The sequence below is a fragment of the Ptiloglossa arizonensis genome, chromosome 5 (assembly GCF_051014685.1).
Source record: "Ptiloglossa arizonensis isolate GNS036 chromosome 5, iyPtiAriz1_principal, whole genome shotgun sequence".
Classification (NCBI taxonomy): domain Eukaryota; kingdom Metazoa; phylum Arthropoda; class Insecta; order Hymenoptera; family Colletidae; genus Ptiloglossa; species Ptiloglossa arizonensis.
The window spans coordinates 3,498,789-3,521,363 of NC_135052.1; the positions used below are offsets into that span (position 1 = coordinate 3,498,789).

The window sequence follows — 22,575 nt, forward strand, 5'->3', positions numbered from 1 at the left end:
TTGTCATATTTTCAGCTCCCACAGTGGTATCGTCAACAAGTTCTTCTATTCCAACAACTGGACCAACTGGGAGTAGTGTTGTCGATCCTAATTCTTTAGGACACATTCCTACGCAACAAACATATGCTCCTCCACAACCTCCTGAACTACCAAGTAAGTACATTGAAATTATTTTATAATTATGTTTCTAGCTAAAGTTATAATATAAATCGAGTGAGTTTCATTGAATAATTAATTTCATTATCTCAAAAATGTATAACATATTACCAAAACTTGTTCATATGAAAAATACTCTTTTAAGAGTAGCACATCATATAGTAGAAATAATTATTTTATGGTTGGAAGTGCTAAGGATATTTCAAGATGAATTTAATGTTTTAAAAAGATTTTTTTAAATATAGATAGCAAGGACACAATGAGATTAGTTTTTCAATCATATCACCTGTTGTATAATTTCATTAAAAATAAAACATGCAATTCTAGAGAATGTCATATCAAACACGTTTCAGAATCATTCTGTACATATTTAATAAATTTTAAGCTAAAAATAATTAAGTTAATAGAAATTGTCATATTTTTAATTATTTTAATAAAGTAAGTATTACATATATTTAATACAAAAGTGAAATAAAAATTTAATTGTAAAAATTAATTTTTAAAATTCAATTGTAATTCTATCAAACTGTTTATGATGTTTAATAAAAATAACGATAAATCTGAATTGCAAATTTTTCTTTATAAGAAAAGAATCATATATGCAGAAAGTAATGTTTTCATGTCCTTAAAATTCAAATATAGTACATGAAATACAAAGAGATAGGTAGAAAAGATTATAATTAAATAAATGAACAGGAAAAAGAAGTTGATCTTAGTCAAATCTCACCTGTGTTTATGTATAATTTCTAATTGACTACATTTTGAATAAAATCTTCAAAGACATCTGTTATATTAAACCAAAATTTCATTACTAAACATGACATTGACAAAAAAGAAACACATAAAGTAATAATTAATAATATTGTCTAACATGTATTAATACATGCATAAATTGTACTTACACATGATACAGTTTCAACAATAGTTCAAAATGCATAGGATTGCTGAAGCATTAAATTATAAATAATGTTTTATTATGCACAAATTATGTACAATAAAAAGTTATAGTAAATAATACAGAATTTGATATTCAATTACACTATATATATTATAAATAGAAAGAATATAAAAGTAAAGGTCTAACTATATTTAAAAACATTTAAAACTTTGAATCACAATACATAATTATGCATTATTCTAATCAAAAATATAGTATACATTACTATAACAATTTTCTATCTATTTTAAAAACTTAAAATTTTTTTATTATAAAATGTCATATTTTTGTCATGTTAAAAATATAAATTTGTAATGATAATCAAAATCATAAAAATACAATAGTTCGTTAAATTTGATAATTCGTTAATATTGTATAGTATTGAAACTAATGTAAATAATAAAGTGCTTAAAATATCATGAAATATCCTAATGTAATGTCATTTGTATAAATATTATTTATTTATTTAATTAACAATTATTCCTTAGTACTGAAAAATCTTATTGCTACAATATAATTTGTTAAATACAACTAATACTTTATCCATTCAGATACTAGATATAAACTTTTAAGAAACAGTTTAAATTCATTCCACAGGTTTTAATATAATAAATTTTGAAAGAATAAATGCAACTAAAAATGTTCCTGCTACAAAGCAGGCAACAAAAATATACCATGTTTCTTCATCAAAGACATCTGTAAAAGCTGGCATCTGATTATAAACAGTGTCAATAAGTTTCATATTATAATTTTTATTATTTGAAATATGACTAGCCATTGTTTTAAATAGATATCTTTCTGTGCTAAAAATGTGAGGTCCTTTTTTAAGCAAATTAGGAAGAAAAAGAGCTATTAAATGATTAAATTTTATTGTAAAAAATAAAAGTTAATTCTTTGTAAGATTTAGCAACTGCAAATGCAATAAAATTTGTATAATAGTAGAAATAGTAATAATGTAGATTATTAAACAATTTCTTTCTTTTTTCCTTCCATATATGCAGATGTTGGGAGCAATCAAAGTATAATTTTCAATAATTATAACTCCCTTACAAATTGAAAATGTAGGTTTAATTTCTTATTATCTTCTGCAAATTAATAAAAAGGAAACTGAACTCATGTTTCAAATAGATTTTAATCTTGATTTTAGCATATACCTTCCAAAAATGCTTTATTATTTGATCTATAAACTTGTGTTTATATCAAATTTGTTATTTTAATGTTTAAAAATTACTAATATATGTGCAAATTATCAAGCATTCAATAAAATTTTAAAAATACTCCTCTATATTTGCTTCCTGGATTAATTTTGATTCTCTCACTTCTTTTCTCTACATTCTTCCTTTCTGCAACTGTCTTTTCACTTCCAATTTCAAATTCAACTGGAGCCAATGGTGTGACATGTTTGTTATAAAGTTGTAAAATATTAAAAAATGTTAAATACTTTGAAATATCATCTTATCACCTAATATTAGAAGATAGAAATTCTAGAAAATAACATTATTTTCATCTTGCTATTTCATTTGCTTACTTTGGAACTATTTTTAAACTCTTATGCATGTAGTATTTTAATATTTTTGTGTACAGTGAGAATTTAAATAATGAGTTGTTAATAAATGCAAAATTGTTTTTGAATAAAATATTATAATACTCACATAATTTCGATGTAACTGTAGGTTCAGACAGAAGAACAACTTTCTCTTTGGAGTTGTAGTGTGTAACAAAAGACCTCTGTAAATATATCAGACATGTATACATTGTTATTACATATATAATTCATTAAATACTTTAATTTTTGTAATATTTCAGATAAAATGGAACAGATGGAACAAATGGAACAAAATAAACAATTCAGAGATCTGAAACAACTACAATCATTTCCAGTAGAAAAATTTGATACTCTTCTTTCTGTACTTGGGGAGGTATGTGGATTTGGAAAATGTAATGGTAAGTTTCAAATATTTTCATCATTATATAAGTGATGAGAATTACAAAAGTTTAAGTCAAGCTTTTTTCAATAAATATTTTGTATTAATTTAACTCTTCAATTCGATAATAGTTTATGTCACAGAAATAAGAATTCATTGAAAATCTTAACAGTCCACAACTATGTGGCTGTTGTGCAATATAAAGAATTATAGATAAAAATTAGTTAATTTAATTTACACAATCAAGCACCTTTTATGTATTATATTATGGCAAGAAGAAGTATTCCTCTAGGTTGTTTCAAGTAAAAAAAAAATATAAAAAAAAAAGAATAATTTATGCCAACAAGGAGTTGAATATATCTCATAAAACTATAACTGTATTTACTTTTAACAAATTGCTTTATTAGTTTCACACTTTATTGATTTTTTAGATGATATTGCAAGCTTTAACTAATTTTAATGAATCAATAGATAAGACTCAGTGATATTATTAAGATATACTTATTATTCATCTGCCTTTCTTTTGATATGGAAGTCAAAATGTTAAATAAAATATTCATACAATTTCTGAATTCTTAATTAAGATATTCATTATCATCACTTAATTGGAAAAGTGTATTAAATAGATAAAATAGTTTTTCTAAATGTCTCACACATGTGTGACACTGGACTATAGTTCATATTTTATTTGTTTAAAATAGACGTAAAATAAAAAATGATTGCTATTACACATATGTGGTATTGGTTCCACATACGAAATAGGTATGTGACATGTGTGAAACGTGGTAGCAAATGTTTTACATACAACATAAAACATGCACAGATACATATGGGATTATGAAATAATGACACTCTTACATACTTATAAATAAAATTCTATTATAATCATTAATTTCACATATTTTATAAAATATTTGGAAAAATATAAAATATATATAAAAAGGTGATCTCTTTGAGATTCCTACTAAATATTACTATAATCAAATTTAAGCAATTTCTTTTAAATAATGTATAATCGCATACAAAAGGTTAACTATACCTTTGCAGTTGCTTTGCAAGAAGAAACTGTACTCCATGTTTATCACAATTGTACGTTAAAGTTCTCTATATACAAAATAGTTTACTCGTTCGCAATATTTTATTTTGTTATCAAATTATTACAATGGCATAAATTAATGCTTTCCATAGGTTGCTCGGAACTTTTTCCACTTTGACCGTTGTTCCTACCCATATAAATACTCAGTTATTGATGTAACGTTTTGTGTGTCGCCTTATTAAATAAAGGACGATGTGTAAAGAGAGAAAATGCCATGTATGGGGCTCCACTTGTGAACAGCACTGATATAAATTGAAAACTTTTTCTAAAAATACCTACATTCCTCTCATGTGTTAACTATACTAGAAATTTCATATTGCACATGCGCATAGTATTGACGTCATCGAATATAACCAAATCTTTGTAGAATACGAAGTTGTTACTTATTGTAAAAACATGCGCAATCTAATGGTTATATAAATAACCATACTTTTATTTTTTGAATAATTCTACATTTATTACAATATATATTAGAATCAATGATCGAACTAATCATGTTTCATAAACTTGTTGAAATTATTTTAAAACAGAAACGCAAAATAACGTACATAAAGTTTTTGGTCAAAAACAGATTTCCGATTAATAATATACCATCTATAATTGGTTATAGATTTAAACAAACAATGAAACTAATTAACTGTATTAATAAAAATTGATTAAATTTTAAAGAAATTTTTCAGTTTTCAAAACATTACTATGAAAGGGATTAAATGAATTTTATGTAAATTGATTTTTACTGAATTTAAAGTCAGATTTGAATTGCTTTACAATTGCACTTATGTGTCGCTTTAAAAGGATACCGGTGAAAGGAAGCGACATTTCAAAAACTGAGAACACATTCACGTGTAGTATTCATTTCCTTTTGAATGTCTTATGGCTTTGTCAAGTTACTTATTTACGGTACGTCTCTAGTTGTCACCAGAATGAAACGCTAGATGGAGGTACTAAACAAGAGTACAGACATTTTATCACTGAACACAGCAACGAAAACGTCTTAAGCATATAACTTTAATGCGAGTAACCTACATATGTATCTGCTACGAATTGCACAATTCCCTATGAAGTAATAATATACTATGATCAGTTTCGCAATATTTAGAGATTCAAAATAATTCAACAATCAAATAAATAAAATATTTTTCATTAAATACGTACCATTGTACATCATTCTAATACATTTTAGTCACATATTATAAGTTTCTGTGATGTAAAAACAATATTCTTTCAACAGATCAACAATATTTAAAGATTCAAATAATTTACGAATCGAGTGTATTTTAAAAAGTATTCTTTAATAAATACATATCATTGCATTTTAAGAATAAATTCCAATACATTTAACCAATATTTTAGGTTTTTTTCTTTTATTATATTTAGAGTATCTTAGGATTTTCCAGTTAACTGATGCCAATATGTTCTACAAGTTGAAATAAGAAACAAAAGGTTGTTATATACATATGGTAATATGATATGGTAACATTTTATTAAAAAGTTAGTATACTATAGTGCAAGAATAAATTAATGACATTTGTTTAACGTAGTTATGCAAGTTATTTTTACTATTTGAAATCACTGAAGGTGATCCATGTTGCTTCTTTTATTAATGGTAACTATCAATTACTTATACAACTTCGTACCGAAGTCCTGCGATTATTTTCGAACGAAGAATACGCCAGCAATTAATTTATGTACGGCTTCTGTAACAGAAATACTCAAATTACTGTGAGGGAATATCAACGTAGATTCTCTGAAAAAAAGTAACACATCGCTGTGTTTGCAAACATTTACGATCGACAGGTTCATTTCATCCTTTACCTGAAAAATACTCATCCTATAGATGATATCCTATTAACGATATCGCTATCACAGAATTTGAAATCATTTTGATAGTCTAGACAAAATGTTTGGTCAGGTTTGCATTGGTTACGGATATCCCGATCTACTATTCCTTACCGTTGACTTGAAGTCCCGTAGCAGGAATGCGAGAAAAATGGAAGGGGTATACCTATTCTCACGCACACATTCAATTCTAGTCCGTTATTTGTTGCGGCAGTCACAGACACATGTAGACTGAGTGACGAAGAAGGTAACAAAGTAGAGAGAGAGAAAGAGAAACACGCGACAGGTAGAGCCCCATTGGCATTGTTATAACATATACATTAGTTATATCTAATACAGGACAACTTTTGCTGTTTTTTTTGACAATATGCTAGGAAAGCATTGATTTTAGAAGTAAATAAAATTCTTTTCAAGAACAAAAATAATTGAATAAAAATATAATTTAGAAATAAATGAAAATGAATTTTCATTCATTTCAAAGAAGTTATGTACAATGTGTGGCACATATTTGTCACCACGATTTTTCAGGCATAACCAATAGTCTGATGAAAAAATGTTTCAGACAAGAGTTAATCCGTCAACAAAATTTTTCAAAAAATTTTCCTTGAAAAATATTACAATAGCTTTCATGCGTTGATGTACGGACAAAATGTATCCATTGCTTTCTTAAAAAGATGTATACTTTTCTTTAAGAAAAAACTTAATTTTCTTATTTGTATTCTGTTCGCTCTGTATTTCTTGTATGCGATAATAGAAATGTCAAATTTTAATACCTTTGTAACATTGTTCCGTTGGGAAACATGGCTTAATACTTTTTTGTAGAAAATAACTAGTGGTAAGTCGGATTGTGTCATACAAAATATTCTTTTTTATAGCAAATAACTCTTATGAGATAAAACGTTTTATGCATTAAATATAAGCATAAACGTACCTCAGTAGTTTATACTTTCCAAGCTTTATATTCATATAAATGTTGAAATAGGGACGCAATTAAAATCTATTCCTACTACTATGGCAGAGACCGTGGCTAAGGCTCAGAATGGCCAGCTCGTGTAGGGACGGGCGGTCCGATCTCTCTCTGCCCCTGTGCCGTCCCGCGAGACTTCAAGTCAGTGGTAAGGAATATAAGGTGAACGTTATACGGAGGTGGTAGACATCCGATCATTATACGTAGATACAAAAACTTTTGTCATATATTTGTGAGAAACGAATGCAATTCTATGAATGAACGTGCATGCAGTCTAAAAAAATAATCTTTTTCTCTAAGGATATTGTAGATTGACTAAGCGACGTTTGCAAGACATAAAACTTTTAATATTTACAATTATTATGCGTGGATTACATAATTTTTTAAAAAATGAACTCTGAGTTCTTCTAAAAAAAATTATATTATTGTCGCATTTAGCATTCTCTAAGATAAATAAGTCGAGGAAGATCAATTTTCGAGTCTACAAAATCGTCAGATATCACGCCTCTAAATTTTACCTGTGGACAACTTTTAATAAAAAAGTTTATCGAACAAAAATTAATTCGCGTCATGAACTAATACAAGAGATTAATATTGTATTCTCGGAGATAAAATAAAATCAACGAAAATTTCATACCCTTGTAAGTTCCATTATTTAGCTACGTCAATGTTATATCAACAAAAATGGTCGAAATTTTGAAATGAGATATTAATAATAAGAAATTGATAGAATCTATGTCTACATACCTCTTTCAGGGATTTTAAGTAGTAAAGACAACTTACATAAACACATTAGACAATGGTCATAGATTTATTCTTACAGTATAATATATCAAAAGGAAGTTTGTTATTATTTCATATTCTTGTCATAACTTTTTAATAAAGTGTTTCGACTATGTTTATGTAACTTTTTTACTTATTTCTACTTGCACAAGTTGTAAAAAGTACTGTCATCAAGTAGCCAGAAAAATCTGAGACATCCTGTATATTTATATGTTACTTACACAACATATACATAAATGTGTTCTATATTTAATTCATCAAGATATTCACAATTTTGCATATGCTACCTATTTTACTGCATTCTGCACATTTTGCACTGCATATTAACATTTGTTTATGGTATGATACATATTTAATAAACAGTCATTTGTTTCCAAAACTGATAATCTCTTATAAATATTAAATGTTACAAAACCAGTAACAGAGGATTATAATATTATAGTAACTTATATGATTCATCGAAAATGATTTTGAAGATTTTAGTTGTATTCCTTACCACTGACTTGAAGTCTCGCGGGACGGCACAGGGGCAGAGAGAGATCGGACCGCCCGTCCCTACACGAGCTGGCCATTCTGAGCCTTAGCCACGGTCTCTGCCATAGTAGTAGGAATAGATTTTAATTGCGTCTCTATTTCAACATTTATATGAATATAAAGCTTGGAAACTATAAACTACTGAGGTACGTTTATGCTTATATTTAATGCATAAAACGTTTTATCTCATAAGAGTTATTTGCTATAAAAAAGAATATTTTGTATGACACAATCCGACTTATCATTAGTTATTTTCTACAAAAAAGTATTAAGTCATGTTTCCCAACAGAACAATGTTAGAAAGGTATTAAAATTTGACATTCCTATTATCGCATACAAGAAATACAGAGCAAACAGAATACAAATAAGAAAATTGAGTTTTTCTTAAAGAAAAGTATACATATTTTTAAGAAAGCAATGGATACATTTTGTCCGTACATCGACGCATGAAAGCTATTGTAATATTTATCAAGGAAAATTTTTTGAAAAATTATGTTGACTGATTAACTCTTGTCTGAAACATTCTTTCATCAGACTATTGGTTATGCCTGAAAAATCGTGGTGACAAATATGTGCCACACATTGTACATAACTTCTTTGAAACGAATGAAAATTCATTTTTATTTATTTGTAAATTATATTTTTATTCAATTATTTTTGTTCTTGAAAAGAATTTTATTTACTTCCAAAATCAATGCTTTCCTAGCATATTGTAAAAAAAAACAGCAAAAGTTGTCCTGTATTAGATATAACTAATGTATATGTTATAACAATGCCAATGGGGCTCTACCTGCCGCGTGTTTCTCTTTCTCTCTCTCTACTTTGTTACCTTCTTCGTCAGTCAGTCTACATGTGTCTGTGACTGCCGCAACGAATAACGGACTAGAATTGAATGTGTGCGTGAGAATAGGTATACCCCTTCCACTTTTCTCGCATTCTTGCTACGGGACTTCAAGTCAACGGTAAGGAATACGTTGTACGATCAGCAGAATGATTCTGTGCACTACGTCACTGTAATAACGCCATCTAGCGATTCAGCTGTACGACACTATAAGCGTGCCGTGAAGGAGAAGGGGCGCGGGACTTTGTGACTTTCCCTTCTCGCGGCACGAATCCCTGTCGCCGGGTATACACTGATTGGTCAAGTTAAGACCAATTGGAATCAAGCTGGTGGCAGCCATTGCAGAAGATAGTCTCGTTTGCAGTGCGTGTGTAGAGAAGTGTGTCGTGTGGTCATTGGGTTTTGTGTTAAATTTTTTACTTATTTATTAGTGATTATCTGGTATTTTTCATCGTCATCTACGAAAATGTATCCTGTAGGACAAAGTAAGTATCTCAATGTATTTATTTTTTCATGCAGTACCTAAAAATATTCAAAAACGGATCCTTTTGTATTTATCTAAGCAAGAATAGGATATCGTTCTCGAGCGGTTCTGGTCCTTTGTTCCTCTTTGATTACTTCGAAGCAATCCAAATTTTGTGAAACGATGAATGTATTAATAAAATACATATTTAATAAATTCAAATTTATAGAATCAAAGAAAACGTTAAGAAGACCTCAATGTATCTCGTTTAGCAGACACAATGTGTCGTCACTTCTGATCCGTCAGAGTATGGATAACGTATGATTTAGAAATGTCCGAGTACTCAAAAAATGTAAGCTCAACCGAATACTCGAATATTTCTAGTTGCTTGAATAAATTAGTTCTGTTCGAATACTCTAGGTACTTAAACAATTTCTACCTGTTCGAATGATTGACATAAAGTTAGAACAGTTAACAACTCGAATCAAATCAATGAATTGAAACTTTTTCCTAGCTATAATAAATGCTACACAATATAATTTATTTTTATGGAATAGCAAAAATGTTCATTTTCATTTTTCTTGTCCTTTCTGTCTCAAAAATACCCCATTTTTGTATTGATGCAATTTAGTAATACAACCTTAAATTAATACAATAGATATGTAAATATTAACAAGTATTTTAATTTTCTTCCAGTATTTAATAAAATGTTCAATTGTTTGCCTGTACATTGTTCGAAAATTCTAACTTTTTTCGAATTCAAACAAATCGAATTTGTATGAGTTATGAAAGATGTTCAAATAGATCTAATTTATATGATCTACTAGATTTATTACTCAAATGGTCAAATGCTGTTTCTTTCAGTAAAACGTGTTTTATTTGACACGAACTTCTAATTATTCAAATGATTTAAATATTCACTGCTCTGGTATGAATACCACACACTGGTGTTTCTTTTTTTGTTATCTGCACATGTGTCTTTGATTTGTGTCATTTTAATTATACAATTCTTAGTTAAAATGACTAAAGTCAAAAATTTTCATTACAAACTAGAAGCATTTTTTACATGAAATTTATTGTTGTATTGCATTGAAAATACTTATCATATAAAGCAATTTCTTTTTAATTTTAATTTTTTATTAACATTCTTTGTTTCTTTATTTTGTATGATATTTATATTTAACTTTTCTGTGTTTTCTTATTCATACTATTATTATGTATTTAATAGTCTTTCAAATTATAATTGAATATTATTATTAATATGATATGAATTTTTATATACTATAACAATCTATGAAGCTAAATGTAAAATTATGATAAATTTAAAAATTATCTATTTATATGTTTTTGTCGATTGAATTGACAAGTATATAAGAGAATAAAATTGTTACGTTTGTTAATTATTCTTAAGTTCCTATGCTTTAAACATTAATATTTAAAAAATTTTATCACGTTTGATTTATGATTGTGCATCCTCTTTCAGTAGTTAGAAAATAACTAATTATTGTTACATTGTTTTTGTATGTATCGTCTTTTAATCTATTATCTTACAGAATTTAAATTTCTTACATTAACAAAAAATTACTAATAACTTATCTCATTTGGTCTCACATCTAATAGTAGGTATTATTTCATCTTGAATACTTTTTCTGCCGTATTTTTAGTTCTTATGACAAAAAAATATTTTGTTGTGCTTGTGTAATTTATTTTTATTGCTGTAAAAATATAAACAAAAACAATTATAGGCTTTGATTTAAAACACCAAAACTGACCTTGAAAATTTTGAAAAATGGAATCATTTTATAGAAATGTACTGTACTTAACATTTAGACTGTTACGAATTAAATTATTTAAAAGCAAAAAAGTTTGAATTAGTCTGCCAACATTAGAAATCATCAAATTATAATACTATCATATTTTTAGCTCCCACAGCTGGACCCTCAACAAGTTCTTCTGTTCCAACAGCTGGAGTAACTGGGAGCACTGTTGTGGCTCCTAGTTCTTTAGGACTTGTGCCTACACAACAAACACACACTCCTCCTCAACCTCCAGAACTGCCAAGTAAGTGTTTTCAAGTTACCTTTTAAATTCTTTTCTCTATATATTTATTATAACATTATATGTATATTGAGTGATTCTTATAAAGTGACCAATGGGATAATTTTATAAATTCAAAGCATAGTAGAGAAAACTATTTCTATAGAAAGTGTTTTGTTAAGAGGAAGATAGCATATACTTTGTAAATATAATTATTTTATAAATGGAAGTGCTGAAGACATTTCAAGATAAATTAAATGTTTTTAAATAGATTTTGTACAAATTATAGCTATGTTGTATAATTTTATGGAAAATAAAATAGATGTACTGGTATATTTGTGTAAAAACTACTCAAATTTAAATATATATATTTCCAAATTTATAATTAAAATCATGCAATGTGTTAGACGATTGAATACGTCTTATTATGTTTTTCTGTATGTTTTAAGAAATACATACATTTCATTTAAGATATTGAATATAACATTGAAGTTCCCATTAATACCCTTACATGAATGATAATTATTCTGCAATTCTGAAGATTGTCATATCAAACACTTTATCAGAATCATTCTGTATATATTTAATAAATTGTAAGCTAAAAATAATTAAATTAATAGGAATTGTCATATTTTTAATTATTTTAATAAAGCAAGTATTATATATATTTAATACAAAAGTGAAATAAAAATTTAATTCCAGAAATTACTTTTTAAAATTCAATTGCAATTTTTTTTGTACTGTTTATGATGTTTAATAAAACTAATTATATATGTGAATTGCAAATTCTTTTTATAAGAAAAGATATATATGCAAAAATTACATAACATTGTTAATTAGTAAAGTTTCATAAGATATGTTATATGTCTCAATTTTTCATCATATATAGTACTTTTTAATTCAGTAAATTTAAGATAAAATTGACAAATTTGAGGTAAAATTAAAATTAAAGAAATAGTATGATGTTATTTGTATTTTAAACTGGAAAATGAATAAAAAAATATATTATTACAGTGTTTTCATGTCCTCGGAGACCAGATATAGGACGTGAAGGCAGACCAATCAGTTTAAGAGCTAATCACTTCCAAATTACAATGCCACGTGGTTATGTGCATCATTATGATATTAATATTCAACCTGATAAATGTCCTCGTAAAGTTAATAGAGAAATTATAGAAACAATGGTTCATGCGTATAGTAAAATATTTGGAGCTCTTAAGCCTGTGTTTGATGGCAGAAATAATTTATATACAAGGGATCCCTTGCCTATTGGTACTGACAAAATAGAATTAGAGGTAATTACAATATTAATGAAACGTTGTATCTTTATTTTTGTTTAGCATTCATTTCTTAATAATGATTTCTTATAGGTAACTCTACCTGGTGAAGGTAAAGATAGAGTTTTTAGAGTGGTAATAAAATGGTTGGCTCAAGTTTCACTGTTTGCTTTAGAAGAAGCTCTAGAAGGACGCACGAGACAAATTCCATATGATGCTATACTTGCTTTAGATGTTGTAATGAGGCATTTACCATCTATGACATATACTCCAGTAGGTAGATCATTTTTTAGTACACCGGATGGATACTATCACCCATTAGGTGGTGGCAGAGAAGTTTGGTTTGGCTTTCATCAGTCTGTTAGACCATCACAATGGAAAATGATGTTGAATATTGATGGTACATATAAAACATATATTCACATTTCATTATAATCTTACTTGATTACTCATATTACATATGATTTATATTATAGTATCTGCAACTGCATTTTACAAAGCACAACCTGTCATAGAATTTATGTGTGAAGTATTAGATATTCGAGATATAAATGAACAAAAGAAGCCCCTTACAGATTCTCAACGAGTTAAATTTACCAAAGAAATCAAAGGACTTAAAATTGAAATTACACACTGTGGAACAATGAGACGAAAGTATAGAGTGTGTAATGTTACACGAAAACCTGCTCAGATGCAGTCGTAAGTATATATAAAAACAGTGATACTATTTTAAATATATGTGATATTCATTTAATGAAAATTTTAGATTTCCATTACAATTGGAAAATGGACAAACAGTTGAGTGCACTGTTGCAAAATACTTTTTAGACAAATATAAAATGAAATTGCGTTACCCACATCTTCCTTGCCTTCAAGTTGGACAAGAACATAAACATACATATTTACCACTTGAGGTTTGTTGAACCTAATATTTCTTATATAATTCAGGGTTAACTTCTATAAAATATATGTAATATTTTACAATAAATATATTAATAGGTATGTAACATTGTCGCTGGACAACGTTGCATCAAGAAATTGACCGACATGCAAACATCCACTATGATAAAGGCTACAGCCCGTTCTGCACCAGATCGTGAACGAGAAATAAACAACCTAGTTAGAAGAGCTGATTTTAATAATGATTCATATGTTCAAGAATTTGGCCTGACAATATCAAACAATATGGTGGAAGTTAGGGGTCGTATTCTAGCTCCGCCCAAACTACAGTACGGAGGGCGCGTAAGTTCCCTCAGTGGACAGGTGAGAGACTTCCAACTCAATCAGTCAGGTCTAACCAAATCACACATTTGCAGAGGCCTTTGTATTATTTTTGGTAGGAATGTTTTTATTTTGCAATATTGTATATTATACAGTCATTAGGTATGATTTCATTTTTCTAAATAAGATTTTTCAAATTTTTATAGCTCAAGTTTTTACCATTAATACAGTTTAAGATTTCCAAGTGTAAGTGATATTCTTTTGAGAAAATGTTCTGTTTTGCTAGCATTGCAACTAACTTCATTAGAAATTTGAGGACACACTGATATTGGTATATATCTTATGATTATGATTTCTTTAAGTGTATTCACAATATGATATCCTCAAATAATCTTAAAAAATAATAATTCGCATATCAGTATTAGTTTGCTCACAAACTCTTAGTGAAATGAATCTAAGGATAAAGGAAACAACTTACATCCAGAAGCTTCAAACAGTATCAATTGCAAAAATTCGAGTCCTAAAAGTCATAAAAATTTTATTTAGTAACACTACAAGACTATTTTGTTGAAAGTTAAACCTTTCTATGAACTAGGAAAAAGTTTATAACAATGCCATAATATTTTTGACTTTTTGAAGAGGTGCCACAATCAAAAGATTGTATTCCAGTTTTTACCACTTAAAAACAATCTAGATACCACAATATCTTTACCAAAGATTATAACTTTGTCATGACACTATGGCAACTGCAGATGGGAAATGTTATGAATTAGATAGAGAATATTATCAACAATCTCGCTTCAAAAATGAAAAACGAAATCAAAATAAAAAAACGAATCTGTTAAAATTAGGAAGACCTCCGGAATCAAATGTTACTAGAGGCAAAACAATAAATGATTTTGCAAGATTTATGAAAAGCAAAGAAATCGTAACATTTCTATTTGATAAATTAGATACCATAGTACCAACGACAAAGTAGAAATTTCTAAATTGAAATATCTACAGAAAGACTCTTGAAACACGTTACACTTAATAGAATGGAAAATAATTAATCAGTTGCCAAAAGACATCTAGAAGATCAGATCATTCTCTCTAAGAAATCCAAGGTGTTAAGTTACCATAAACTTCACGAACGAGACATTTTCCTGAGACTTGATATTAATATACTAAGATTTCTCATGTATAATTTAGCGCTAGTGATGGAATCAATCCACTGAAACAGTCATTAACAATTTTACTGCAAACGATATACATATACATTGTGAAAGCCTTTTAGTGCAAACATCGTATTTTTATGATAGTAGCGAATCCACTGCCAAAATGGTTATGGCTTTGTTTAGGCTATATCCGCCTTACTGATTTACCAACAAATATCGTTCCGCATACAAACTATATTATAATTGGAGCGATTCAAACCGAGGTTAATGCAGATATGTATCAATTCCCAGACATTGTGTTGAGTTATCAAACAGGTATTGAAATAAGTTATCATTGGTATAGTAAGATGTAGTAATCTTGTTCACATTTCTTATAGTATTAGTATACTTACAAAATTAAGTATTATTAAAACTGCAACAAGACACGATGTCTCTGGTCTATAATATGACTTTGAATAAAATTTTAATTAAATAATTATTCAAATATTTTAAATGATTTATTAAATAGTATATTTGCGTGATTTTTCATTTTTAAAAATCAATTGGATATGAAATAACACTTTATAAACAAAATAAGAAGTATCCATACAAAATCAGAAAATATCTTGATAAAATTTGATGTCCAATTTTTGTTCACTAATCTACCAATTAAAGTTAGCATGAAAATAATGAGATGTAAAGTACTGAGCAATCTCGTACCCTTAATGCACTATTGTCATTACTTTTCTTTCTATTCCAATGATATTACTATGCCTGGCCTCATATTCAGTCCTGTGCAGAGAACACCTTGCAGAATAAATCTTTAAGAAAACACCATTTAAATTATAAAAATGATCAAATGCGTAGGTAATACTTTTGTAGAAACAAATCATGAAAGAGATACAATAAAAATATTCCTAAAATTTAACAATTCAATAAATTTAAACGTATAATTACTTCTACTGGATATTCTAGTTATAAAGAAATGAAAAAAATCCCTAAGAAACTTATGATACATACTTACATATGTTTTCATGCCACAATCCTGTTTAAATACTTGATAATGTGAGCAATAAACATTGTATAAAAATTTACTTCAATTGGACAATATTAAAAATACTTTTGTAAGATATAGTTTACTTAAGATAAAGTAAAAAAGACATGAATGAAAGTGAAGAAGGCTTTTCTTCCTTACACAGAGGGATCAATTACTTAGCCGAATGCTAATAAAAGAGAATATAAAGATTATTTTCATTAGTCAACAAGTATTTAACACTCACCTTCCTTAGAAATCCACATCCGCAGTTAGCTTTATTGAATATTTACAAAATTCAATGTTTGAACCAATAAGTATACATGAGTTTTAGTTATATATCAAAACTTTGAAGGTTGAATTTAGAGCTTGAAACAAATAAAAATTATCATATAAACTTAGGTTCTTTAAGTTTAATTTTCTAAGTTATAATAAATTAACAAAGATGCTATATCTTAACAGTAACTCTCATATATGTTTCAATGTATTATGTGTTTAAATGATATCAAGTCGCTTGTGTATTTTTTCTTGTAGATTATAAACATTATTACTTTGTATTGCAAACATAATACAAGGTGATTCTTTTGTTAATGGATTCAAAGTCAATGCTACTATTCAAACACATCAGCGATAATCCTGTATTTATACATAGTAACGACATGGCCAATTTTCCTATTATGCCAAAGATCCATGACAATGATGACAACTACAGTGAAGACGGCTGTATTTGTAATGTCTGTAAACTAAAACTAGAGTCACACAGAATTATCAATTAGGTGTACAGATAGTAACACCATCTTTAAGTCCACTGGTGAAAGAATCATCCTGTAGATAATGTCTCCATAATTAAAAATCTAATGAACATCATAGAGCTTAAATGACTTGTGTTCGTATATTTTTTAATGTTTCGGGCTTTAGGTTCATCCCTTGAAGTATTAATATATAATTAAGAATCACCTTGCATATTCAGAAAAAAACTGGAAAAATGTAAATGTGCAACTCAAATAACAGTCTACACATATGTAATATTAACGTGTCGCGAATAGTGTCGAAAGTGAAGTGTCCTCTTATATTTAAGAAGGCAGAATATTGTTATATGAGTTACTTGTAAGAGATTGAAATAATGATAAATATAAAAAACGACAATGTAACCAATAAATTGCAGATTTTAATGCACTGTTACGACTCAAGCTTAAAGGATTAACCAGATTACTGTGTATTATCATGTATGAGTAACTTGGTTATTCTTTACTTATTTGGTGTATTATGCACCATTAAGGACTGAATCTGGTTTAAACCAACACAATTATGTGTATGTAGTTCTTTATTTGCCCAAATTGTAGACAACTCTAATTTTGATCAAGCAAAAACAGTAGCCAAAAGAAATAGTAGGATATTTTTTTGGAAAGTACAGGAAAATCATGAAATTAATGAAGTGTCTCAATAACATCAACAAAAATACCAGCTACTATTTGAATGACATCTAAAGCACCCTTTTCCCATTTTTTAATTAATTAAAAATGGTTGACAGTCAGTAATTTGTGATTTCAGTACAGATACTTTAAAATATCCTTAAGTAGATAATAACTGTAAGATGCATATTGATAGTGTAGTATATTCTCTGACTTCTGGTAAGTTGAATTGCAGTACTCTTAGATTATTAGAATACTTTTTCAAGATGAAATTCCTTACACTTAAGAGTCTCAAATAGTTTTTTCTTTAAAAAGAGTTTGAAATAAAAATATTATTTAAAACTAAATATAAGCCTTGTTTTTACAATTGTACTTTAATTGGAAACAATGATTTTAGGCTAACTTTCTCATATTTATGTTTTTTTTATCAAACTAAGAATTTTAATAAGTATATAATCGAATAAAAAATTACTGCACTATTTCCCAAAATAATAATACATTTGGCCTTAACTTTCAATAGTTGAAATGTATTTAAAGAAATCGATAAAATGAAAAGTCACCAAATGAATGCATGGGTTCTAGACCTGGTTGATTTTGATATATGGGCTGTCATTGTAATGAAGACTTAACTTATTTTTATAACATTAACAAACAATAAATTATACATGCAGTTATTATTTAAAATGTTATTTAATTCTATAAAAAGAAAGTACATTTTTCGTTAACCCTCGGACGGCAAATTGTTTGCCAGGCAAGTCCAATTGGATCTATTGAGTTAGATGTAGATTTTGAATTTATATTTGCAAATTTTGTTTTGCTTAAAAAAGTGATAGTAATACACAATGATTAAAAGAAAAATAAGGTATACATAAATATAGAGATCTAAATGAGTGATTTCTTTTGTTTCTAAATAATCTACACATGCAATAATTGAATTTTTTATTGTATGAATATTACAAATGTATTTGTGGAATCTGTTACAATTTTGCCTGCATTTATTATTGTTGCTAATGCAAATATAACATTTCACACATTTTCCAAAATTTGTAGCTATTTCTCTATTTCATTTCTATTTTCTACCTCTTGTTTCAGTCACATCTATGATATTCTTGTGAAGTATTGCATTAAAATTCCCATGTGCAGAATTATTTTATTCATGTTTTCTAACAATGATTTTGTTAGTAATTCCTTCAAAAACATTATTTTCTTTGTCTTTATTGCATACTTTACATCATATGTAATTGTACAATCAATTATAAATAGTTATATATTTACATAAGTCAAAAAATATCTTGCACAATACACTTAGTATATGGATTCCCTAACTAATTAGTTAGGAATATTGAATTCACTTTTAGATGGTGTCAAATTGTAATATGAAATAATGCGTAAATAATTTACAATTATAAATACAAACTTCAGGGTAATATTATTTACTCTCATTGGAAAATTGTTTAATCATGCATCAATACTTGATATTTTTTGGTTGTATTCCCAGTCTTTCCCAAGTCACATAAAAATTGTAATAATAAGATGTATTTCTGTCACAGTGTTTACAATTTTGATATTTTAGGCCTTCACCACTTGCATTTTTACAATTAATATCGGTTGAGATTTCCAGATGTAAACTGTTTTTCTATTCCAAAGTTTTGTCAGTTTTATAGCAAACTTTGCTAGGAATCTGATTACAAACTAATTTGTTGCCAGTTTAGTTATATTTGCAGCTAGTTACAATGCAAATGGAACATTAGCAAAAGGGCATAGTTTGTATTTGGAAATCTCATACAGTATTAACTGTATGTACATTTTGAATGAGTGTCATCCTTGAAAAACTTCTAGTTGTGCATTTATTGTGTTATTATTTGCATCATTATAAGATTTTTCACAGTTTGCGGTGAAAATAATTATAACAGGTTTTAGAGGTGATACTTTTACAATAGTGATAGTTTTCCTGTTTTCTTGGCATAAGATGATTAAAACATATATAACTTTAAATATCTTTAAACCTGTTGCAGTACATTGTAGTATTATAAATCTGCATATTTTCTTCACAAATTATAGTTGTTTTTCCGCAATATTATGAATTGTCAAATCATGAGCAACAAACAAACAAATGCATTTATTTTTGTACGATTTAATTGAAGTCATTAGGTTTCTATGCTTTTTTGTATCCTTATGATAAAGTGCTTCTGCTATTTTATTTTTGTACTAGCAATTCCATACTATATATTGCACCAATATGTCGCCGATTTGTATACTTGCAGTATGTTATATTGATAGTCTCAAAAAATTAATTCGTGTAAAATTTCGATTTCCATGTTCAAAATGGATTGAACAACATTATTTTGCTCTCAATATTTACATTCTATTTTGTAACAATATTTTAAGTTATTTTGAAGCTGAGAGAATGCTGTGTGTAAATATGTATAGTAAATTTTAATAATTGTTAATATAAATAATGGTATTCCCACTTAAACTTTTAATATCTAATTTGATGCTGTTAACACTCTAAGATTAATTCAAGAAACATTGCTTTATTAAATTTTACTTAGCAAAGTAAGGATTCCAAAAAGATTGAGGAAAAATAAGATTTGACGGTGTATACTGTGTAGTACTGTGCTACAATTTTTCTATGACTAACATTTCTTTATATATTCTTTAAAAATTCATGTTTGTTCAAAATGGCATTCAAAGCCTTGAATAATTACAGCACATAAAATTTAAACATATTACAAGTATTGCTATCTTAATTTTCCATAATTATGAACATACTTATTTTTCATTTGGAATTTCCATAACTTAAAGAATAATTGTAATTTAATGTGATAGAATTTTATAGTAAAATGTGCCTTGGCTTCAGTGATGAAAACAGATGTTTATGATTCTAACGTAACTAGTTTGTTAGGGCGGGTCTAAATAGACTCTTATTTGTCAAACGAGGATTAATATAATTTGCATTACATTAACAGTCCAATATCACTTGCTATTCCCTGATGCTACCAGTTCCATTCCATGCAGTAATAGAATAAATTGGATTCTTATTTATTTTAATTTATTGTCATATTTTCTATGAAATTTTATTTGTATTATTTTATTAATAATATTTATGTAGCTTCTATATAAAAAAAAATAAAGAAGCAATCATTGCATGGATTGTGTAAAAACACTGGTGCATCTACCTTGTTTATTTATTCAAATTTAAAATACATTTCATAATATTCAGTGATGTATATATATATATATATATATATGTATATATTTTTTTGCTAAAGACAAAACAGCAGGCCATGCCTACTCAAGGTGTATGGGACATGCGTGGCAAACAATTCTTTACGGGTGTGGAAATCAGAGTTTGGGCAATTGCTTGTTTTGCACCACAAAGGACTGTACGTGAGGATGCAATACGAATGTTTATAGCACAATTGCAAAGAATAAGCAATGATGCTGGGATGCCCATTATTGGGCAACCATGTTTTTGTAAATATGCTACTGGGCCAGATCAAGTAGAACCCATGTTTAAATATTTAAAAATGTCATTTACATCGTTGCAGCTTGTGTGCGTTATACTACCTGGAAAAACTCCTGTATATGGTAATTGTATAAATTTTATACTTTGCATATTAAAAAATATCAATAGGATTTTATTTATTACTGCATATTTTATTTACTTATAGCTGAAGTCAAAAGAGTAGGAGATACATTACTGGGCATGGCAACACAATGTGTACAGGCAAAAAATGTTAATAAAACATCACCACAAACGTTGTCCAATTTATGCCTGAAAATTAATGTAAAATTAGGTGGTATTAATAATATTTTAGTACCTAGTATCAGACCAAAAGTGTTTGATGAGCCTGTTATATTTTTTGGAGCTGATGTAACTCATCCACCTGCTGGAGATAACAAAAAACCTAGCATAGCTGCAGTGGTTGCTAGCATGGATGCTCATCCATCTCGATATGCAGCGACTGTTAGAGTTCAACAACACAGACAAGAGATCATTCAGGAACTTAGTTCAATGGTGACGTAAGTAAATTTGTATGATGAAAATTACTTTAGTCTAAAGGAAAGTATTCACAATATTTCTGCATTCCCTGCAAATAACTGTATCAGTTATTTTCTAAAAACAATTTTGTTTTATTTCAGAGAACTTCTTTGTAGGTTTTATAAGAGCACTGGTGGATATAAACCACATAGAATAATTCTTTATCGTGATGGTGTCTCAGAAGGCCAGTTTCTGCACGTTTTGCAACATGAGTTAACTGCTATTCGTGAAGCTTGCATGAAACTTGAAGATGATTATAAACCTGGAGTTACATTCATTGTAGTACAGAAAAGACATCATACCCGATTGTTTTGTTCAGATAAGAAAGAACAAAGTGGAAGAAGTGGAAATATCCCAGCGGGTACAACAGTTGATATTTGTATAACACATCCAACTGAATTTGACTTTTATCTATGTAGTCATCAAGGCATCCAGGTGAACTTTAAAATTTATGACTAATATTACTTTACATTTATTTTATTTTATCTATTACAAATATCATATTTATTCTTAATACAGGGCACTTCACGGCCATCACATTATCACGTCCTCTGGGATGATAATCACTTTGAAAGTGATGAATTGCAGTCTCTTACGTATCAATTGTGTCATACGTATGTAAGGTGTACAAGATCTGTTAGTATACCTGCACCAGCATATTATGCTCATCTTGTAGCATTCCGAGCCAGATATCATTTGGTAGAAAAAGAGCATGATAGGTAATTAAAATATTTTATTTATAAAACATAACACAAAGTTTCGTTTTACAAGTATAAAAATATAAATTTATAGTATATACATTACAAAGAGCAATTAATATTTTAATATTACGTTTGTAAACATCAGAATATACTGAAGATACACTTATTACTA

General features: G+C 27.9%; 2 protein-coding genes across 7 annotated transcripts in view; one reads left to right on the top strand and one right to left on the bottom strand.

Annotated features, from left to right (window-relative positions):
* The window catches only part of Ago1 (protein argonaute-1), a 39,515-nt gene that overhangs the window by 10,707 nt on the left and 6,233 nt on the right, over positions 1-22,575 (top strand). For 3 of the 5 annotated variants that reach the window (XM_076312832.1, XM_076312833.1, XM_076312830.1), the window contains 12 exons: positions 16-153; positions 2,900-3,037; positions 11,465-11,602; positions 12,593-12,873; positions 12,949-13,255; positions 13,332-13,554; positions 13,622-13,769; positions 13,855-14,118; positions 20,930-21,248; positions 21,332-21,683; positions 21,804-22,137; positions 22,222-22,421. In XM_076312832.1, coding sequence (XP_076168947.1) covers positions 16-153; positions 2,900-3,037; positions 11,465-11,602; positions 12,593-12,873; positions 12,949-13,255; positions 13,332-13,554; positions 13,622-13,769; positions 13,855-14,118; positions 20,930-21,248; positions 21,332-21,683; positions 21,804-22,137; positions 22,222-22,421 — 2,842 coding nt within the window. Of the gene's footprint in view, positions 1-15; positions 154-2,899; positions 3,038-9,437; positions 9,564-11,464; positions 11,603-12,592; positions 12,874-12,948; positions 13,256-13,331; positions 13,555-13,621; positions 13,770-13,854; positions 14,119-20,929; positions 21,249-21,331; positions 21,684-21,803; positions 22,138-22,221; positions 22,422-22,575 lie in introns of those variants that run through there. The other 2 variants (XM_076312831.1, XM_076312835.1) reach the window with 2 other exon arrangements.
* On the bottom strand, positions 1,680-5,005 carry LOC143147528 (uncharacterized). Of its 2 annotated transcripts, none has more exons than XM_076312838.1 (3): positions 4,058-5,005; positions 2,746-2,821; positions 1,680-2,472 (listed from the first exon to the last, which is right to left on the bottom strand). In XM_076312838.1, exon 3 carries the CDS (start codon positions 1,869-1,871, stop codon positions 1,680-1,682), a length of 192 nt encoding a protein of 63 aa, XP_076168953.1. In that variant the 5' UTR covers positions 1,872-2,472; positions 2,746-2,821; positions 4,058-5,005. The 2 variants fall into 2 exon arrangements, with proteins under 2 accessions (XP_076168953.1, XP_076168952.1); XM_076312837.1 differs by having other exon boundaries at positions 1,680-2,555.